Source organism: Octodon degus, unplaced genomic scaffold (assembly GCF_000260255.1).
Source record: "Octodon degus isolate 3935 unplaced genomic scaffold, OctDeg1.0 scaffold00185, whole genome shotgun sequence".
NCBI classification, from domain to species: Eukaryota; Metazoa; Chordata; class Mammalia; order Rodentia; family Octodontidae; genus Octodon; species Octodon degus.
The window spans coordinates 4,811,600-4,834,802 of record NW_004524761.1 but is presented as its reverse complement, the minus strand read 5'-3'; the positions used below and the strand labels follow the sequence as shown (position 1 = coordinate 4,834,802).

The 23,203-nt window shown below is 39.0% G+C and overlaps 1 protein-coding gene across 4 annotated transcripts in view; it reads left to right on the top strand.

The window, feature by feature from the left end:
* LOC101587656 (protocadherin alpha-C2) overlaps nucleotides 1–23,203 on the top strand; it is a 195,838-nt gene that overhangs the window by 136,890 nt on the left and 35,745 nt on the right. The window contains exon 1 of one of the 4 annotated variants that reach the window (XM_004643868.2): nucleotides 12,947–16,092. The exons of the other annotated variants lie outside the window; for them this stretch is intronic. Coding sequence (XP_004643925.1) covers nucleotides 13,543–16,092 — 2,550 coding nt within the window. The 5' untranslated portion in view covers nucleotides 12,947–13,542. Of the gene's footprint in view, nucleotides 1–12,946; nucleotides 16,093–23,203 lie in introns of those variants that run through there. 4 annotated transcript variants of the gene reach the window in all.

The following is a 23,203-nucleotide window of genomic DNA, read 5'->3' as shown; positions in this document are numbered from 1 at the left end:
TTCCACTTAGTCACTTCTAATATGTGATGTTTCATACACATAGTACAAAAATATTTGTGAAATTTCTAGGCCAACGATGATACAGTTGCTCCAGCACTTGTTATTTTTTTGCTCTGAATGCCCTCAGGGGTGGTTTGGCTGGCTGGAGTGTTGTGGGGATCGAACTACAGCAACCTGAGGCTGACAGCCTTGTGGAAGCAGCCACTTAAACAACTGAGCTAAGGCCAGGCCCCTGACATTTCTTTTTTTTTACCTGAGATATTATTTCTGATCTGATTTACTCTATAGCTCCATGGAGTATTTACTTTAGTTGCTATCATTTCACAAATTTCAGGTGTGTTTCTTCCATTTTCCTCTATCTCATTGTCTCCTGGACTTGTTCTTAGTGACTGGGGATCTGAGGTTGCATTTTGCTCCTACACCTTGTCACTTTCAATTAAAAATTTTTATTTTGTTTTCTGTGTTGATTGTTGCAACTTTTTGTAGCAGATCGGTTATCACTGGACTCCAGGCCTCTGTAGAAAAAGTCTGTTCTTTAAGGATGCCTTATGTGTGTAGGAGATTCTTGATTTGTGTCTCTTCCAAGATCCTACATTCATAATTAATTGAGAGTGAGATGTTGGTTTGTTTGACCCAGTATTCAGTCCTTTGTATTATTCCTGAAGGGAGAAAAACTGATTACAATAGATATGACATCCTAGCTAAAGTAGTACAATTAGCAGTAACAACAGCAGCAAGCATAATTTAGAAACTGAAAAACTATGTTTGGTACTGATCTTGTACTTTAGACATCAGGAGCAAAGTCATTTATTTATTTATTTATTTTTATTTTATTTATTAAGTACAGAGTCTACGGGATCTCACTACACAGATCATAGTGAGCCTCCTGTTTTCAGCCTCCCAAGCACTGAGATTACAGTCACCACCATGCCCAGTTGCAGCTTGCCCCAGGGGTGGGCAGAGTCTATAGTTACATAAAAGAATGAATTGTAAATTAAAAGTTTTTGGGCCTGTGAGATAGCTCAGTGGTCTAAAGTACCTGCTTAGGCAAGCTTAGGCAAAGCGCATGGGGACCACAGTTCAATCCTTAGCACCACAGGCCATGCCAGCCCCGCCTTTGGGGTAGGCTGAGCAGGCCACAAAAAAAAAAGAAGTGTTTATAAAAAGTATTTCCCTTTGTAGAGTGGTTTTACCATGTGGTAGAGAAAATTAGGGAGGATGGTGTATAAAACAAAGATAACTGGAAAGACAGTAGAAGCAAGGCTGAAGGACAGAAGATGATCATACAATATTTGAGAAATTAGAGAAGGGGGTACAAAAGAAAGAATGAAGGAATATTTGAGGGATTATCTGAATTTAGTCTCTGGGATTAGGGCATAGGATTAGTTTTCTGCGACTAGAGAAGAGAAAAAAATGGAAAAAAGAGAAAAGGAAAAGGACAAGAAAATAAGATAAAAAGAACGATAAAATAAAATGATACAAAAACCAGGGGACAGTATCACCCACCTGCTTCTATTCTGGGTGTCTTTGTCCCTAATCACAAGGCTGGTTAACCTAACTATCTGTAGCTCATATCTTGGACTTTGCCTTTTCATTACTGTTGCCTGACCATCTTATGTGCCCTAGTTGGGGTCCTACTGTGTGGCTGGCATTCCTCTCAGTTGCCTGGCCGCATGGTGAAGAAGGATGGCCCCATCACTGATTTTTTCCTGTGCTGCCCTTTGCCAGGTAAGTTCCAGATCCTTCCAGGGCTGGTGGCTGATCCAAAACAGTGTATTGCAGTGTTGGGGATGGACTATTGTCTGCTTATTCTGATAGATTTACATCACTTTTACAATTCCTTAGGTGGATTGTAGTTAGTTTTTTTTTTTTTTGGAACTGGGGATTGAACTCAGGTCCTTGCACTTTCCAGACAGGTGCTTATCCTACTGAGCTATCTCCCTGGCTAGATAGTTCTTAAATAGATGAGTTTAGATAGTTCTTCCTAATATAAAAAGTGAAAGCCATGAATTTACCTCTTAGAACTGCTTTATGTTTATCAAGTGAACTTTACTATATTGTGAGTCGATTTTACTCATTTAAAAGTAATGTTGTTATTGCCTTTATGATTTAGGCTTTAACTCATTGATTACTTAGAGGTGGGTTCAAGATTTAAAATATTTGTGGGTTTCCTTGATATCTTATTGCCTTTGATATTTCTAATATAACTTCATTTTTGTCGGAGAACACAGCACACATGATTTCCGTCTTTTAAAATTTATTGGGCCGTGGAGATGGCTCAGTAGAATAAGTGCTTGCCTGGCAAGCGCAAGGGCCTGAATTCAATCCCCGGTTCTGCCAAAAAAATAAAAAAAAAATAAATTTATTTAGACCTACCGTAAGGCCAAAATACATTCTATATTGGTGAATATTTGAAACAGTGTATTGCTACAGTTATTGGCTCTTTTAACTTCTCAGATCAGATCAAATCATGCAAATCTGTCAGAAATTTTGCTTCCGTATGTTATGCCATGATCTATACTCAGGCCAAAATAATAAAAGCAATAAGCTTACTCCATATTGATCTCTTTTCATAAAATCTGGTGCCCTTGTCCTCCAAATCTCACTGCTTTTCTTTACATCACTTTCCCCTTTTATGGAAGATAAATTCTCAGGCATTCTGCAGATGCTTGAAACTATATGAAGTATAATTTGAGATTTTGGAGGTACAGTTCCATATCACTGCAATAAAGCAAATAATTGAATAAAGTAAGTAACATGAATTTTTGCTTTCCCAGTGCATACAAATGTTCTATTTATACTGGTCTTAGTCTATTAAGTGTGCAATAGCATTATGTCTAAAACAGTATGTATTTTAAATCTCTGTTATTGGAAAAAGTAATGTTGATGGATTTGCTTGACACAGGATTGCCACAAACCTTCACCTTGTGCAAATTCTGTTATTAATAGAACACAGTATGACCAAATACAAAGAAAGAGATACTCCAGTATTCACTGTTTTTACTATTCATATATAATTATGGTAAAAATTTATAAATCAGGCAGAGCAAGAGATTAACAACAATAACATAATAAAATAGAGCAATTATAACAATGTATTACAATAAAAGTTATGTGACTATTCTCTTTCAAATGTCTTATTTTACTATACTGTATTTTCAGATTGTAGTTGACCATAGGAAACTGAAATAATGGAAAAGTGAAGCCATGGCTAAGGGGGAATACTATATTCTGAAGTTCTCTCATATTGTTGCTTCCTGTATCTTAAATTAGACATAAAAATTGTACATACTTATAGAGTACATTGTGCTATTTTGATACATGTATACAATATTCAATGATAAAACCAAGGTCATTAGCATATCCACAATCTTAAACACTTACCATTTCTTTGTGGTGAGAACATTCAAAGTCCTTTCTTCTAGCTATTTAAAATCTGCAGTACATTATTTTTAACTATTGACACTGTAGCCTACTATAGAACACTAGAATTTACTCCTCCTTTCTAACTGTGGATGTCTAACTAAAATTTAAATGGGAAAACTTTCAACAGAGCACAAAATAAATGTGTTTGCACACACTTTCATAAAAGCATCTAGATAATCTTTTTTTTTTTTTTTGGAAGAGTGTACAAGGTGTTCAGGGTCTAACTACTAAATCAAACTCACAGTGATCCACCTGCTTACAGCCTCCCAAGAGCTGGGATTATAGGTGCGCACCACCACGCCCAGTCTCAATTGCTGACTCAGGGTGCCCCAGGATGGGGCCGGCACATCAGGCCCAGGGATCGAACCCCTGGCCCCTGTGCGTGCTTGCAGGTGCTTTAATCTGCTGAGCCTCTTGGCCTGCCCTTAGTTAGTTAATCATGAAGTAAAAATAAATTATAAAGTATCCAGCGACTACTATGTAGCATTCACTATGAAAGAAGCAATATTATATGTAATAAAGATGTGAAACAATTCCCATCACATGTGTTTAGTAAAAATGAAGAGTTGCATAATAGTGTGAAGAATGTGATTCTGTTTTGCAATATACGTGTGTTTATTTATATGTGCATAGGTAAAAGTCTGGAGGGACATACATTCAGTATTTATTAATGATTTACAAAGGAATATGATTTAAGGGACTTTTACTTTTATTGTTCTTTACAATTCTTAATGAGATGAATTTAATTCGAGAAACATAGATTTTAAATTATTACTAAACCTAAAAAAAATAAGTAGATGACCAGAAAAAGTTCAAAATAAATCATAGGAAACTCACAGCTTTACTTTATTAGCACTGATGCTACTTTCTTAACAGGTAGTCAGATGTCATTATTGATCCATAGAAAGAATAAATTTTGTAATTTAGACCCCCTTTCATTCTTCAACTCCTGCCAGTTTAAGGGACATTAAATTCACATTTCTTAAGAGGCATGACTGTTCAATGTGTCCTTCATGTATATTGATTTATGAAGCAATAAATGTTTCATATACAGATGAGATGCAAAGTGAACATGTGATAATTGGATCAAAAGATTACTATTTCAGCTTCAGAGTACTACAGAAAACCAATCATGGAAGGCTATGATGAAATTTTAATTATAAAGGATATTGAATGTCCAAGGCTGACAAGTGTATTATAATAGATGTAATACTCAATTGGAAGGAAGGGAAGTAAGAATTTTATACTATTTCTCTTTGAAGTAACTCTGTATTTTTGGTAAAATATTGAAGCATTCTATTTCAATTATCTTAAAGTTACTATCATACTGTCTTTGATTTTTTTTCATATTGTCTTTGATTCACTGGATTTATTAGAGAACTGACTAGTAGACTTACATAAGTAAGAGTTGGGGCTGGGAAGATAGCTCAGTAGCATATGTGCCTGCCTGGCAAGCGTAAGGTCCTGGGTTCAATCCCTGGGACCTCTAAAAATAATTACATAGCATGTGATTGAAAAATGGATAAAGAAGAATTACAGATTAAAGTGTTGGTTGATTTGGGACTTTTGTATATTTTTTTCTACTCTATATTGAAAAGCTGAAATTGGTACCATTCAAAGTATATTGTTAGAGAAACATCAAGCTAAGTGACTTTAAGATCTTTGAGACCATTAGTTTAGAGATGTTGTATGACTAGAAAAAGTGCCAAATTTTTCTTATTATTCTGTCAGTTAAGCATAGTGTGCTTCCTTTGCTGATGATAGAAAAAAAGAAAACATAGAAGCAGAACTAAGGAATCTATAAATCATTTCTAAGTAACTTTAATAAAGTGAATTTTCATAAGGAAAGGTTTTAGGTACCATTAATTATCTTATAAAATGCCTTAAAATATGTTTAATATTAGGGGCCGGAGAGATGGTTCAAAGGATAAGCGCTTCCCTGGCAAGCACAAGGGCCTGAGTTCAATCCCCAGTTCCAGAAAAACAAACAAACAAACAAACAAAAATATGCTTAATATTCATAAATATGCATAGTACATTTTCACCTGATAAATTGAGAGCGTTTATATTTTACCCATCTTATCATGTGTTGTACACATAACTGCTGAAGGAATTACATAACAAAATATATGTGTGAAATACATGAGTGAGATTTATCTCTGAAAAATGAAAGTCATTTCTAAAACCCATTGCCTACACAGGACATATAGTACTGAAGTGGGAGGCTGGAAAATGAAATATACTGCTTTTTCTTTTCCATTTATGTATTTGGTACAGGGTTTCACTACACAGCTCAGATTGGCAGTGATCCTCCTGTTTTCAGCCTCACCAGCACTGGGATTACAGGCATGCACCACCACACCCAGATTCAGTTGCCTGCTCAGCGCACCCCAAGGGTGGGGCTGGCACGGCATTTGGGACCAGGGATCCAATCCTGTCCCTGTGCTTGGTACTTATTCCGCTGAGTTATCTTACTGGCCCTGGAAATGAAATATAGATCTCTTACTGCATCATGATTTTGCTAAAGCCAACCATTTCAAAAACATGTAGAGTTTTAAATCACTAAATGAAATTTATTATAAAAATTCATTAGATTCCAAATAAAATATTGGAAATGACTAGTTTATGACAAATAGTTTTTTTCTTAACGGTACATGTATAATGGTCAGATGTTTTATTAGACCACTAGGAACATGGGTATGGTGGGGGGAAAGCTTTCTGGAGATTCTGGCAAAATTCCTTCACTCTTTTGGAATCTGGTTTATTCATCCAACTCAAATTCATTAGGTTCCTCAGATTAGATATGCATAGAAATAATATTAAAACTCTTAAGTCTTATGACATCAGAATATAAAGGGGACTCCAAAATCCAAGAGTTACTTGATATTCTGAATATATGAATGGATGCCTTTGAGGACTGTGTAGATTTGTTTGTTTTCCAAGCAATAAACACAACAACTTTACAAAGCAGAAATTTGTCCTTTACATACACTGCACAAAAGACTCATCTGGAAGACACTTAAAATTCCAGGTATCACAGCAATATCTATATCTATATATCTATATCTGCATATCTGTTTAGATATAAAATATTTATTCAGCTGTTCTATTGAAATCAATGAATGCTTTGGCCAAAACCCACTTGGGAACAAGCATATGCTTTAGTGCCAAATTTCCATTTTATTCTTGGGCTAAAATCCCAAGAATCACAGAAGAGGAACAGGGCCAACGTAGTATTCTATTAAAGTAAGAGGTCCTAAGTGATGAATGGAAAGTTGGAACAAGTTTTAATGGCAATACCAGAAGCCAGAAGTTAATGTAAATAAAATCTTATGAATTGAGAGGATATACTAAATCTCCAATAGAATATTGACACTAATTTTAATTAATTAAATAGATAGCTTAATCAAGACAGTTGTGATTCTTATTCCAGAAGAGATCAAGTTGCTGCTGGGTTGGCCTGGACACTTGCTGCCTCTTTGTCTTACATCATTAATAAAATGCTTGATGGAATGGGACCAAAGGTAGATCCCTATAGTTCCACATTAAAACTTTCCTTCCAGGTTGATGAATTCCATTAATAAACATTGTTTGACACTGCTATTAGAACAATTATGAAATCACCTACTCTACAATGTTGCTGCCTTTCTTCGCTTGTCTTTCTGAGTATATTGGGAGACTTTTTAAACTTAACATTTCCCTTATCAATGGTTCTACCAACTGAAAAAATAACCCATTTGAAAAAGTATTTTAAGTATATGTGGTTGGTTTGAAGTTACTATTTTTCATTTAAGCCAAAGTAGTTTGAGAAAGAATGCCTTGTTTAGAAGCATTCATAAATAATTATGGTAGTAGTATTAGAGTTCTGAAAGTATTTATATAAAACTCAATGGAATTTTAAAAAAGTAGAATAAAATAGTTTTTAGTTACTTCTGCAAGGATGTTTTAGTACCTTGGAAGGTCATTTATGTGGTTACAGGTAGTTGACTATTATCACTTATTCTGCTTCCTGTGTCTTCACTGATCTTGGAGTTTTAAGTTCCAGTTGTCTATTTTGTTCCACAAAAGATAAAGAATTTAAGTAAGGTATTTCTAAGTAAGTCACAACCTTGGATAGTCTATGATTCTCATTGTGCTCTCTCAATTGAGGCTACTAATAGAGAAATAAAGTCTGACTTTATCCAGTTAATGTGGCACAATCTTCCCCAAACCATTAGCCTAGCTGTCTCTTCTTATCATTATTTCTTCAAAGATAGCTTAAGTTCCTATTGTTTATCAAAGCAATTTCAGTACTTCTTTTTTTTTTTTGCTTCAACTTTGAACTTTTGTTTTATTTATTTTTTAAATTAATTTTGTTGAGAAAGAAATAGCAATGAGACAGTTTCAAAACAGGTGAGTAGGGCAGTTACAATAATTAATACATTGCATATGTTGTCTTTGTAGTAGTTATTCTTAGTACAAGTTGCAGACATATCTTGTCTAAACACTATTAGTACAAATCTTCTCATTGAACTAAGAGAAAGTATCTGTATATCTATCCTAACTATTTTGTATATTCATATATATATATATATTTATATTTGAATGGCAATGGAGTATCCATCTCTGACAAAACTAAACAAAAAGGGGATATAAATGAAGGACCATTTTGTAACATTTCTTTTTAAAATTTTTAAAGTTTATTTTTATTTTTATTGATGCAGGGTCTTGCTACATAGTTTGGACATATAGTGATCCTCCTGTCTCAGCCTCCCCAGTGGTGGGATTACAGGCATGCACCACCATACCCGGTTCTGGGTCTGGCACAGCATGTGGTACCAGGAATCAAACTCAGGCCTTGTGCTTGCCAGGCAGGCACTTATGTCGCCAAGCTATCTTCCCAGCCCAATTTCAGCATTTCTAAACAATGGTATATTAGTTTTCCAAAACTAAAAACTTAGAAAATTTCTCCCCAAAATCCAATTGTTAATGTCAAATACTTTAATGTTGTATATTGTCTCTGGAAGAAGGAACATGTGAAAAAATTCAGTGAAAAGCTTTTTTTCATCTCCCCAACTTCCAACCACTATACCTCTATATATTGTGGTAATTATATTGAAAAGTACTTTCCATTTGGGATGCATGAAGTTCAGGAATCCTGTTCCTTTTTAACAGGATGTAACTTTTAAGGTACTTCAGGTCACAGTTTTCAGGATGTCTGGCTCTTTTTATTATATGACATGTGCTCAGTGTGTGGAGCAACATGAATTCATGAACTAAAAGTGAAAACTACAGGGCTGACCTGATAGCTCAGCAGACTAATACGCCTGCTTAGGCAGAGCGCAGCAGCCAGGGTTCGATCCCCAGTGTGCCAGCCCTGCCCACAGAGCACGCTGAGACTGGGTGTGGAGGTGCACACCTGTAATCCCAGCACTTGGGAGGCTGAAAACAGAGGATCATTACGAGTCTAATCTATGTAGTGAGACCCTGTAGACCCCATCCTAAATACAGAAAAAAAAAGTGAAAACTACGTTCTTCCTTATTTGATGGATAGTCTTGTAATAGGCCAAAATTTGATCAAACTAATGAGCATATTCTTTTACCCTATAGCCAAAAGGCTCCAGATCATTTGGTTTCCCAAAATGAAATGGTTTGTATTGATGTTAATAATAGAGAAAAAATTTTATATTTTGTGTTTTTTGTCTCACTATGCAGTTCAGGCTGGCCTTGAGCTCACTTTGTAGCCCAGGCTGGTGTTGCACTTCCAATGATCCTCCTGCCTCAGCCTCCCATGTGCTGGGATTACAAGTGTGCATGACTATGCCTGGCAAAAAATTTTTATGAATTAGGAGAGTTTACTGCATGTATTGTTATTGTAAGTTTAGTTATTTTTTGTTGTGATTGGTTTGCTTCTGTGTTCAATGACCTCATAAGAGCTGGATTTTATAAATATAATTTAAAAATAGAATTGAGGGGTACTATTTCAAAGTTTTGTGTAGCATAGGGGCAAACAAACATAATGTTCTATATTAGCATGGCTTTTCTTTAACCATGTTGCTTTTCATATTAGTTACGAGCACAGAATATCTTTATTTTATTACTTATACAAAGTTAAAAAAAATGATAACATGTTACTTTTGGAAAGACACTTTCTTAGGGTCCAGTAGCTTTGTTAGTAGTAGTTCCTTTTCCTGCTTATTATGAAACTTTGTTTCATATCTTCATTTGATATTTTTAAAGAAAAAAATCCAAAGTAAAAATATTGCCCCTCCCTCTGTAAGACATGGTTTGTCTATACTCAGCAAAGTGGGAATGCCCCCATTGTGGTAGCTGTTCTTGAGTGTGTTAAACAGAATCTGAAGAAAATGGAACAGTGAAAATTTATTTGGAGTTTACAGTTTCCTATGCACTGAAGAACATACAAATATAAGTCATGTCTCTTGGTTTTGGTATGCTGATAATAAAGAGATAATAGTTATGGTTTGGATGAATTAAAGAATAACACATATCTGTATCCAGAGGTAGGCTATAGACTGAAACAAGAAAAAATAATCTTTTCATTTATAATAAACATTTTCATAGATTATGCAAATTTTGAGTTGAACCTGTAAGTGTATACAAGATTTTGAGAAGGAAAGAGAAGAAAATTATCTTTACTTATAATTGCACCAGTAAATTTGTAAATTTTTCTACTCTAAAAACCTTAATTCAGCCTGTCAGTGCCGAGTGTTAGGCTGAGTATTGGAGATTACAGCATGTTTGGGAATCAGCATGCTCAGCTTGCTAAGATATTTCTATGAATCCTAAAACGATCAGCCTTTTGTGAAGAAACAAAATCTTTTCTCATGGCAGAAATTTCTTTTCCCTGGTGATATAAAAAAGGTACTATTTTGAGTTTTGTTTTCAACATATAGCATAAGTTCTAGAAATAATTCAGAAAAACAATTGGGAAAGTTTAACTTTGCTGCACATTCATGTACCCAATTATTTATTTTATATTTTATCTTATTTTTTGGTACCAGCGATGGAACTTGGGACCTTGTGCTTGCCAGGCAGGTGCTTATACTGCTGAAGCATATGCCTGGCCCCTCATGTTCCCCATTATTATTGATTTCTTAGATGGCATTATTATAGGCACTTACCTGTGTTCATTATTTAAGGGACTATGACATATACAAACTTATCAGTAGGATATGTCTGATGATAATAAATTGCTACATTTAGTAACATCATCATCAATGATGCTCATAATAACAACGATTTGTCAATCAGTGCTCAAATTGCTTTACATACAATAGCTCATGTAATCATAATATGTTCCCTAAGATTTACTTAATAGTATTTTCCCCATTTGAAGAAAGTAAACTGAAAGTTTAGGTAAGTTTAAAGCTAAAAGCACACAGGCACTCACAAGCTCGAAACTGACTTCAATTGCTGTACTTCTAATCACTGTTCTGCTTCATAACGGGAGTTTCCTAAATTCTAAGGGAAGGAATGCATTTTTCTATGGTCAGGACATTAGTATTAATATTTATAGAAAGGTCACTTACAAATAGTTTGAGAAATCACATTCCAACAGTTGGTAGGTTCAGGAGCCTGAGCATAATAGCATGAAGAAGGAAATCACTGTGGCACCACGTTGCATTGTCTCTATATTTGCCTTCTCAGTTAATGAGGGGGTAAGTACTAGCTGGAGCTCATGGTCTTGAAGCATCAAAATGGACAACCTGGCAGGTGTCCTTGCTGAGAGATGGCAGGATTGCTGAAAGACAGGCCATGGTTGTTCTCCTGAGACATGTCACTTCCAGGCTTCCATTAAAAACACCATGAAGCCTCTATCACTTTAATCTCTTCCTTAAGTGCCTGTGATCTTTTCAGGGGCACAAGGCCATGTATGGTCAATACCCAGTGGCAGGTGGCTGAGCTGTGGGCAGAGGTGGCAGCAGCTGTGAGGGCTGGGAGCAGTTGAGGGGAAGAAGGGTCACTTTTCCTGACAACTTATAACTCGATTCCACTTATAAGCCATTTGTTTCTAGAAATAAATAATGGGTGAGGACATAGGCCAGGTCTACAATTTGTGCACTTGAGAGATTAAGGCTCCCTGTGATCAAATTACCACAGCAAACAGAGACACAGTTACTGAGGGAGGTTTGGGGAGGATTCAGGCCGAAGAGGGAGAAGCCAGAGATCGTAGAAAGGAGACAGGAATAGATTTTGATGGAAATTGCTTCCCCCTCTGCACCACTGAGGGAACAAAGAGGACAAATAAGCCATGATAAAAGGAAGCTGGGAGTTTTCAGTTTTCTTAAAAATAAAATCAGTTAGATTGTGAAATACTGTGAGTACACGTGGCAGGTGGAAAGAGATGTGTTACTACAAGCGTTTGCAGTTTGGGTGTTGGGCGCATAACCTTGGCTCCCTTAATGGTATGCCAAATGTCAGATCTTACCCTGGCCTTGTTCCAGTCAGTAGCTACAGAGTTACCCAGAGGATGCTGGGAGATGAGGAAGAGAAAGGACATTTTAGGGAGTGCTTTTTGAACATGGGGCAATAGATTTTAAACCCCTGTGGGAGAGATGAGAGGGCCTAGGAAGGGTGAATATTCACAACTGAGAAGCAAAGGCAATGACACAGCACAGAAAGACTTCCTGTGCTCTCTCTGCTTCCTTGTTCATTGAGGAGAAATTGTGCGTTGCCTTTGCAGCAGTATAAAGGGGAGTCTTAGGGACACAGGGGCACAGAATTCTATAGGAGCCTTATGTTTATAGAAGATGAGCTGCAGCCTCAAAAATTGCTGGCTGTTGTAAGATAAATCTCAGCCACCCACATTTTGCTTAATAACAGCAGATTTTTCTTTTCTTTTCTTTTTCTCCAAAGCATTAATGGAGTACAGATTCCAGCCTGGCTTGGAAGAGCAACAGTAACTCTCTTGATTAAAGGGTTTCACAGATTGTTGAAGACATGGTCATCCATTAAAGAAAAAAATTAAAATCACTCTTGAAAGAAAATGTCTTGGATGATAAGTGAAAAAGATATGAAGATTAAGAAAAGCTTGAGGGAAGAAGCTCTTAATTTTTTTTTTAACCAGATTTTTCCCCACTGTGATCAAAATGGGCCAAATAAGAGGTTTGCCTGCAGCCTAGTGGAGATAATTGTTTAAAGAAGTATTTTGAACACTGAAGTATCAGTCATTTGCCAAGGCATACACTGAAAGTAATGTCCACCTGGCTGGGAGCAGATCTGAGTGTTGGGTCCCCAGGATGCTAGTTTTAGGCTTGCTCGCCCAAAGAGGATGGGATTAGCCACCGTAGCGCTCTGCCTTAAGAGCTAAGCACTTTCTGTAGTACTTAAGAATGTGCCCGGGAAGATGTGTGTGTGTGTGTGGGTGGGGGTCAGATAAATAATTAGTCGCCCTCCCAGGAGCTCCGGAGCCTCTCCCCAGCGTTTAGTTTCATTTCAATTTTAGAGCCACCGCCCAGGTCCCCATAATGAGGGAGTGGCCCGTCGGTTTATTTTCCTAGATTGTGCTTAGAAATAAATATTTTCCTGGGGAGCTGATAGCCGGAGCTCTAGAGACTTAACTGCGTTTCTCCGACTAATCTCCTTACAAGACTCGCTAAGCAGGCGCGAGACAGTGGAGAGCGAATGCACAGGCCGGTGGGGGTAGGGAGAAAGGGAGTGTCCGTGCTGCCGCGGGCGGCGGGAACCCGGCAGGTCCAGGGTGAAGGAGACGGAACTGGAGTGGCTGGGCGGTCCGGGGTCGCTGCCCGCCACTTCGGTGCGGAATTGGCACAGGACTTGCGGTGCACTCCTCCCTCTCCCCCTCCCCTTCGGCTTCCTTTTCCCTCCCCTTGGAGCAGCGGCTGCGGGAGCGGCGTCAGGAAGCAGAGTCGGGGTGAAGGACTCGAGGCGAGTGGAGGAGCTGGGACATGGGGAGCCAGCGGGGGCGGCGGGCCCAGGAGCCCAGGCGGCTGCCCACGAGGGGAGCGGCCCCGGGCGTGTGCTAGCGCGTGAGCCCCGGAGCCGCGGGCGCGGGGCGGCGGGAGCGGAGGCGGAGGCGGGGCCCAGGCGTGGAGCGCGGCTGGCGGAACTGCTGCCTCCGGCCCTGCCCGGCTGCCTCCGCCGCGGCCGGCGGCTATGGAGCAGGCAGGCACCAGACCTCGGCCGACAGAACGCCCGCGTCTCCGGCAGCCCCTGCCCTGGCTGCTGCTGCTGCCTTTCCTGCTCCTGCTGGGCCCAGCGGCCTCCCAGTTACGATACTCGGTACCGGAGGAACAGGCACCCGGCGCGCTCGTGGGCAACGTGGCGAGAGCACTGGGGTTGGAACTGCGGCGCTTGGGGCCGGGCTGCCTGCGCATCAACCATCTGGGTGCGCCCAGCCCTCGCTACCTGGAGCTGGACCTGACGAGCGGAGCGCTCTTCGTCAACGAGCGCATCGATCGAGAGGCTCTGTGCGAGCAGCGGCCTCGCTGCCTACTTAGCTTGGAAGTGCTAGCGCACAACCCCGTGGCGGTGAGCGCTGTGGAAGTGGAGATCCTGGACATCAACGACAACTCACCGCGTTTTCCGCGGCCGGACTACCAGCTTCAGGTAAGCGAGTCGGTGGCGCCTGGAGCGCGCTTTCACATAGAGAGCGCGCAGGACCCCGACGTGGGCACCAACTCAGTGCAGACCTACGAGCTCAGCCCCAGCGAGCACTTCGAGCTGGACCTTAAACCCCTGCAGGAGAACAGTAAGGTGCTGGAGCTGGTCCTGCGCAAGGGCCTAGACCGGGAGCAGGCGGCTTTGCACCACCTGGTTCTCACAGCCGTGGACGGGGGCAGTCCAGCTCACTCAGGCACAGCTCAGATCTCTGTGCGAGTCCTGGACACTAATGACAACTCTCCTGCCTTTGACCAGTCCACTTACCGCGTCCAGCTGCGAGAGGACGCGCCCCCTGATACCTTGGTGGTGAAGCTGAATGCCTCAGACCCAGATGAGGGCTCCAATGGGGAACTCAGGTACTCCTTGAGCAGCTACACCTCAGATCGGGAGAGGCAGCTGTTCAGCATAGATGCCACTACTGGTGAAGTGCGAGTAAGTGGGGCGTTGGATTATGAAGAGGCCTCTTCCTATCAGATCTATGTGCAGGCGACTGACCGGGGTCCAGTGCCTATGGCAGGTCACTGTAAGGTGCAGGTGGACATTGTGGATGTAAATGACAATGCACCAGAGGTGGTGCTCACAGACCTGTATAGTCCAGTGCCTGAGGATGCTGCACCCAACACCGTTGTGGCTCTTCTCAGTGTCAATGACCAAGACTCAGGTCCCAACAGGAAAGTGAGCCTAAGTCTGGAGGCCACACTGCCTTTCCGTCTGAATGGCTATGGAAACTCCTATACACTAGTGGTGAGTGGCCCGCTGGACCGTGAAAAGGTGGCTGCCTACAACATCACAGTGACAGCTACTGATGGGGGAATACCACAACTCACATCCCAGAGAACACTGCAGGTTAAGATCTCTGACATCAATGACAATCCACCAAGCTTTCTGAAGGACTCCTATTCCATCTATGTCCAGGAGAACAACTTGCCAGGGGCGTTGCTCTGCACTGTGGAAGCCACAGACCCAGATGAAAAGGAGAATGCAGAGGTGACTTACTCCCTCCTAGAGAGGGAGATTCAAGGGCTGCCAGTTACCTCTTATGTCTCCATTAACAGTGTTAGTGGCAGCCTTTATGCTGTCAATTCCTTTGACTATGAGAAGCTTCGGGAGTTCTTCGTGACTGTGGAGGCACAAGACAAGGGAACCCCACCATTGAGCAGCACTGTGACGGCCAACATGTATGTGGTGGACATGAATGACCATGCCCCTCATATTCTGTATCCTACCTCAACCAACTCATCAGCAGCCATTGAGATGGTGCCTAGAACTGCCCCTGCTGGCTATCTGGTCACCAAAGTCATAGCCATGGATTCAGACTCTGGGCAAAATGCTTGGCTCTTTTATGATCTAGCCCAGACTTCTGACTTGGACCTCTTTAAAGTAGAGCTGCACACAGGAGAACTTAGGACTACCAGGAAGATTGGAGATGAGAGTGGTACCACTTTCAATCTGACTGTGGTGGTCCGTGACAATGGAGAGCCACCACTTTCATCCTCTGTGGCCATTACAATAGCTGTGGTGGACAGGGTTTCTAAAATCCTCCCTGATACTCAGAGACATGTTAAGAGTGCTCGGACATACTCTGAAATCACACTTTATCTGATAATAGCATTAAGCACAGTGTCTTTTATATTTCTTTTAACAATCATTGTTTTGAGCATCATCAAGTGCTACCGCTACACTGCATATGGCACTGCATGTTGTGGAGGCTTCTGTGGAGTGAGAGAGAGGTGCCCTGCAGAACTGTACAAACAGGCCAACAACAACATTGATGCGAGGTTACCACATGGCCTCAAAGTGCAACCTCACTTCATTGAGGTTCGAGGGAATGGCTCTCTTACCAAGACCTACTGTTATAAGGCCTGTCTGACAGCAGGCTCAGGGAGTGATACTTTCATGTTTTACAACACAGGGGCCCAGACAGGACCAGGGCCTGGGGGAGCCCAAGCAGCAGTGGCTGACAGCAGGAACCTCACAGGTCAAAGTAGGCTGAGTGCCGGGAACCTGATTATTCTCAAAAATGAGGCTGTTTCTCAAAATGAGGTGAGATAGTGATCAAAAGGTCTTCCAGAAAGACATGCATTTTTCACATGCTCCCCAATATTATGTGGTTAGCTTTACTGAATTATTAACAGAGACATGGGTTATTTTGTAAACTGTATATTAATAGTACCTTTTATTTGGTTATAACCTGTTATGTTTCACCTCTAGAAAAATGGCACTAGAGAACTGGTTTACTTCCAATTTTATTTCACATGTATGAGGATTTAATCCATAAAATTGTTTGAGAAGTGAGAAAATATTAATGAATAGCATTAAATATTCAATGTTTTTTTTTTTTTGCGGAACCGGGGATTGAACTCAGGCCCTTGCACTTGCCAGGGAAGCGCTTATTCCACTGAGCCATCTCCCCAGGCCCCTAAATATTCAATGTTAAAGAAACCTAGAGAAATAGAAAAGGCCTGGGAATAAGGATTATATTTTATGAAGCAACCTTATAAAATGCAAGGAGAAAAGGCCTCTGCTGTGTCATCTCCAGGGAAAGTGGTTTTTTGTTCCTGTTGTTTTTGAATTTTTCAAAAACATCCTGTAGGAACTTTTTTTCCCCTAATTTTTGTTTTTGTTTGGTATTAAATTTAGGAAGCTCTAAGACCTCTAGGGGCTGTCATGGTCCCCTTTATATGCTATCCCTGTTTGTATCTTACACGTTCTGCGGTGTACATTATCAAGTTAACATCTCCAGTAATTACTCTGAACTAATGTGATAGGATCCTTTGGAAATTCATGTTGGAGGTGATAAAACCACAGAATGTAGGTCTCACCCTGCAGTCAGACTCTACTTTGGCTGTATGATCACTTTTGTAAAGGGTTATAATAATGGTAAAGCAGAGACATTAAGTACAGATTTGTGTGACTGGGCAAAAATGATATTAGAATGAGTAAGCAGAGATGTGTTGTGATATAAAGTCCAGGACAGGGTAAGATTTGTGAGAAGAAAACAAGAATTCTCCTCTAGCCAGGTTTGTGGCTACCCAAGTTTACATTAAGAGGACATCCTTGCATTTGTCTTAGATGCAATCTGTAATCTTCTGATTCTCTATTAACAATTTGTGTGGTTTTAACAAGATATAGACTTAGAAGCCCCTCATGTCTTTATTAAAAGACAATACTTCCAAAGCACATGCTAATTTCATGGCTCTAAAATTTGGTTTGTACTAGTTATAAAAGGCTTGTACACTAAGATAGATGTTAGCATGGGTGTAAGAGTAGCAAGAAGATATAAGACTGGATTGCTTATTATTATGAATAATGTACATAAGTGCTTGAGAAGTAGATGAATACATTGTAGTATGTTTGTCTGTATGTATGCTTGAAGTAATAGAGATTTTCATTGTAATACTTTCCTTTTGCTTTCCAGTTCTAGTCCAATTTTAATACAGTGTAGAGACATGGCATTAATTGTACCCTAGAACTCTCCTGCCATATGCATTAACTAAATAAGAAAAGAGAAGCCTAGTGAGGGAAGTTAATAAGTTGATCTAGCAATGATGACTTTCAAAATAACTTAGGTGAAAAAAACCCACAAAATTTTGTCCCATAAATAGAATTGTCTTTTTATTTTTTTTGCAGAACTGGGGTTAGAACTCAGGCCCTTGTGCTTGCCAGGGAAGCACTTATTCCACTGAGCCGTCTCCCTGGCCTCCAGAATTGTCTTTTTAAACAGCTACTTTATAGTGAGGACTTTTAGAGCTAGCACAGATTGAGTTAACAATTATATTATCTCTCCTATATTTTTGTTTTATTTTCACTGACAGATAGCTATCTTTTTATTGCTGTCCATATAGTGTTGTCATATTCTAAATTCTTTAATTATCTTGAGTAAAGTAACACATAAGCATGGAATTTTCACTCTTGAGAGTAGCCTTGTTTCCTATACATTGTAGATAGATGTATTAATTTATCAGAAGAGCCTGATGTTAGTCAATGCTGAGTAGCCACAGGAAGCAGACTACAGATTAAGAAAAATAGGTATAAAAACAAAGAGTTTTTCAGAACTTTTTAGATCATAACTCTTGGAAGGATGTAAAAAGACTCAGTTTAAGTAAGGATACTACAGATATTTGCTAAACAAGTTCCTGTGAAGACTTTTGGGATTACAGTGGGCTGTAGGTGGTGAAGAGACACAGAACAAGACAGGCTAGGCTCAGCTTTGCCACCAGCTGTGAGCTGAAAGCTTGTAGCAATGACATCTTACCCCCCCCCATTCAGACCTTGGGGTAATTTGATACATGTACTATTTCTGTCTTACACTGACCTGTATGTTAATAGGTACCTTGGTACACAGACTTTAATTTAGGGAGGAAATTATGTCAAAAAAAAAAAAGTGCTTACTCTTGTGGGATTTTTCCAGGACAGTGCATGAGTTTAATAAAGGTATATTTTTGCTAGTCTCTTGGAATTCAGTAAAGAACCCCAAAATGTACAGTTCCTGAAATTATTGCAGTTATAGAGAGTAAGTTGCAATGTTGTAGTATGAGATCAAAAAATCACTCCAGTTTGAAAGTCATCATTGCTAGATCCACCTGTTCATTTCCCACATTGGACTTTCTCTTTTCTTATTTAGTTAATGCATATGGCAGGAGAGTTCTAGGGTACAGAATGCCATGTGCCTACACTGTATTAAAATTGGATTGGAATTGGGAAGAAAAAAGAAAAGAATTTGTACTCACTGACCACCTGCTGTATAAAAAGTTTCGTGCATGTATGTATGATTTTGTTCCCTCTGGGTCATGCATTAAACATTGATCAACCTGGGAGGTTCAACAACATACGCAGTCATATTGCTAGTATGACTAGTCATATTGCTAGGTATTTTAAATCATGGTTGTGTGACTTCAGAGAGCATGTGTCCTTCAATAGTAGGTGTAGACAGAAATCCCAATGTTTATATTTTTGTATGGGTTAGTCAGACATTTGGACTCACCACAGTTCACCTAACAGTGTAAGTTAACTGCTTTTGGAAAGTATTAATTTCTTGCATAGAAGCAGATAACAAAGGGGAAAATAAGTAAAATACTAGTGCCAGATAATGTGTTTTTATTTCTTTATTTGTTTTACTATCGGTAAAGCCTATGAAGAACTTTTATCTCTGTTTTTCCACTAATAATCTTCTCATTGCTAAGTAAAAGTCAGCATTTGGTGTCAGACTCTGATCTTTTGGTGAATTAAAAAATTCTTTAATGGGTCACTTGTACAGTGAGCTTCTTAAAATAACTGTTTGGCATGGGGCAGAATTCTTTATGGAGGCTCTGAAAACCTGATATTGAATGTAGTTGGCAGTCTCTTCAGTCTCAATGAAAAGAAACTGAATCTTAAACTAAATTGTGTACATTCGTGCTGTGGGTGCTGATGAGTCTGCTTGAATAGTATGGGCAGATTTGTCCAACTGTGTCTCAGTGGGACTACTTGGCTACAGCATATGAGAATTAAAAAAACACTAGAGATGAATTAAGTTTGCATTCACTTTAACTTATTTTAAAGCAATTTGTGATTGCCAAGTTCTCAGTTATTTCTGCAGAGATATGTGCATATTCACTTTAATTCTGGATGTAGTGACCTAAAACTTCTAACCTTTCTTTCAGTGGCACTTAATTCACTTTTTTTCCCAGGGCTGGCTTTTCTATCTTGTGAATTTGTCCTGGATCAGAGTTCCTACTCAAAGTAAAGTGATACAATGATGAATTTATGAAAGTTGTACAATAGTCAAGATGGACTTAAGATATTGTATGTATGAACTTTCATTACAGTGTTCACCCTCCAGTGGGCCCTTTTAAGTGGGTGTTTTGCTTTGCTATTTTCATATTTGTTCTGGGACTGTTTGAGGAGAAAAGTTTTGTTTTCTTTGGTCTCATAATACAGTAATTTCTTCATATGAGTACTTTCCTCCCTTTTTCTACAAACAGGTGAGCCAGGTAGAATTACAGCAGAACTCTTTTTGGTCTCTTTGTCTTGCACATATTCTGACTAATGCAGAAATCTATTTATTGTGGCTTGAAAGTCATTGGCTTCCCCTTTCTTCTGACCCAGGAGTAAGCCACCACTTGCATCTGGTCTAACTCAAAACACTCTGCAGGGGCGCAGCCTGGCATATTATACGTTGTCTACTGGTGTGCTTTGCTTGATAGAATAGCAGAGAAAGTTCTGGATACTTGCCTTGATTGGCAACCAGTGTTTGCTCTCAGTAAGAGGTCAGAATGATAGTAGTTTGTAAATATTTGAGAAAAAAAAAATCTCATCACTAATCCAGGAATGCAGTTACATTTATGGAGTCTCACAGGTATCTTTGTGAGTTTTATAGGATTTCACTTGAAACAATGTTTTTATATATAATTTAATATGAACACAAATTTAATTGATTCATATGATAATATTTTGACTAGTATAATCTAGGTTTATTATTTCAAAAATTACAGGTCAAGAGGATTCTTTGCTGTTGTAAAATCTGCTAACCTGAAAATTATACTAGCTTTTTTCTTTTAGGAATTTGAACTTGACAGATGCAAAGAAGTATCTGACACTGCAAAGATGAATAGAAATGTTAGTCTGTTTTTGGCCTTGCAGTATCAGAACTGTAGGCTTCAGAGAAATGCAACTGTGAGTGAGAGCGTAGCTGCTGTGCTAGCAGGCTGGACAGACTGAATTAAGCAGACCTAGCATTTTCTGTTGTCCTAGAACCCATTAGGTATGTTCCAAAGTTGTGTTTATTTTACTTTCCCATTCAATAGATTCAAATTGTAAATAGCTGTATTAAGAATTCTCAAATTTATCACCTTTTCATTTTGATTACTGGAAGACCAGACTATAACATACCGATGATTTTAAAAATTATTTTAGTTTATTAATACATGCATGTACTATGTGTTTACCTTCCTTGTGGGAAGTTGTTATAGATTTTGCCTTAATTATATTCTTTTCCTATTGCTTTTTAACAAATTACCACTGACTGTTGGTTGAAACCCCACCTAGTTCTACCTTATTGTTTCTGCACCATGTGGTTGAGCTCTCTGTTCATAAACCTGAAGTCAACATGTTATCTGCACTGAATACTATTTTGGAGGCTCAGGGGGAAGATTCTACTTTTAAACTCACTTAGATTGTTGACAGAATTCAGTTTCTTGGTATGGAAATATGTAGTTTTGACCACAGTTGGGTAGGAAGCAGGTTCACGCTTAGATCTAACAGGTTTCTCTCAGGTCCGGTCCCATGTCCTTCTCTATCTTCAGGACTGGCAATGGGGAATCTTCTTTCCCTGAATCCTTCTCTGATTTCTGTTTCCGACCCTGACTCAGATTTAAAGGGCTCACGTGGTTAAGTTATTCCCACAGAGATAATCTTCCATTGTTAAAGACAGCTGAGTCATAAATATCACATCACCATGGAATAAGAGTCATCAGAATCCCAGCCATGCACATTATGCAGAGTGTGCACATCTGATGAGGGGATCTTAAAAGCCATCTTAGAATTCTGATCTATTGTAGTTTATATACATGTTCACAGAATATCACTATGAAAAATTTTCAGTGGATTCATTCTCAATAGAGTTCTATTATAAAAAAAAATACTACCTGTAGTGTCTGGCTTCAGAGAACAATTTATTGATGGCTTCAATATGGATTTCCATGGTAAGAAGATAGCATATTATTTCACTGAGTAGTCCTGAGTTTATAAAGAACATAGGATATTTTAAATCTTTTTTACTTTAAATCTATCTTAGAACAAGTGATTTATCTTTCTGTACTGAAATATTTTATAGTATAAACTATAAATAATACCATCTCAGGATACATTATTTGTTGTAATTTTAATAGAAACACAAGTAGGTTCTTGTGTATCAATAAAACAACGTCTTCCATGTGAATTACCTAGTTGAGTTTTTTCACATTTGAGATTTTGTGATTATTAATTTACTAACAGATTTAGTTTTGAAATAATAAATACTTTTCCTTTGACCAATAGAAGTTAAGTATAGTTCTGGGATGTATGATCCAAGTATTCAAAAATTAAAGCATCATAGTTAGTCTAAGGCCTTAATATATGTCTTGTCAGATATACTGGTAGTCATCCTTCTGGGGATAGAGCTCAGTGGCACAGCACCTGCCTCGGGAGTGTGAGGTCCTGAGTTCAATTCCCAGTACCCCCCCAACAAAAAAAATGTAGTCAACCTTTCAGCCTGAATTTTTCCAGGTTAATCAAGTTCTGGATGAAACCTACATACAATATATTACTCTTAATTTTTCACTGTTTTAAAATAAATTAGACATTTAAGGGTAAGAAGAAAAATATGTCATTCTGTCTAAAATTATTTAAAATATAGACCTTTATGTTAGAAGGACCTAAACATGACTCTCAGCCAAACTCACCAATCCCACAGGTAATTTAATCTCTGCAAAACTCAGATTTCTCAGTTTTGTAGTTTTACTATGTTAACCTTGCATGCTGGTTCACTTATTTATTTTTTTAAATTTTATTTGCATTTATTTTATGCTTAATTTATTCCCGCGCCATAAGTTTTTGTTTCTTCAGTTTCTGCTGGGGTATCTTTTTCTTCTGTGCAGCTTCCTCCTCTGGTTTACGAACAATTTGTTCCTTTTCAGTAAGGATCATCTCACTATGGCAGGGGGAGCTCAGGGATGGGTTAATCCAGTCATAAACTCTGTAAGTACGGTGGCCCGTCTTGGATGCTTTGTTCACCTGGATGTGTTCAATAACCAGAGAATCTACATCTAAACCCTTAAGCTCAGCATGACTCTCTGCATTTTTAAGTCTGTACAGCAAAAATTCAGCACTCTTTTTGGGCCAACAACCCTATGTCTAGCCTCACTGTTTGGCCTGGGCACTCCTACCAACTCCACCATTGTAATGCCAGAATGGCACACATTGCTTCTTTATTTATTTTTTTTTTAGCAGTTCTGGGAATTGAACTCAGGACCCTGCACTTGCCAGGCAAGCGCTTATTCTACTGAGCTATCTCCTTGACCCCACATTGCTGCTGCTGCTGCTGCTTCTTCTTCTTCTTCTTCTTCTTCTTCTTCTTCTTCTTCTTCTTCTTCTTCTTCTTCTTCTTCTTCTTCTTCTTCTTCTTCTTCTTCTTCTT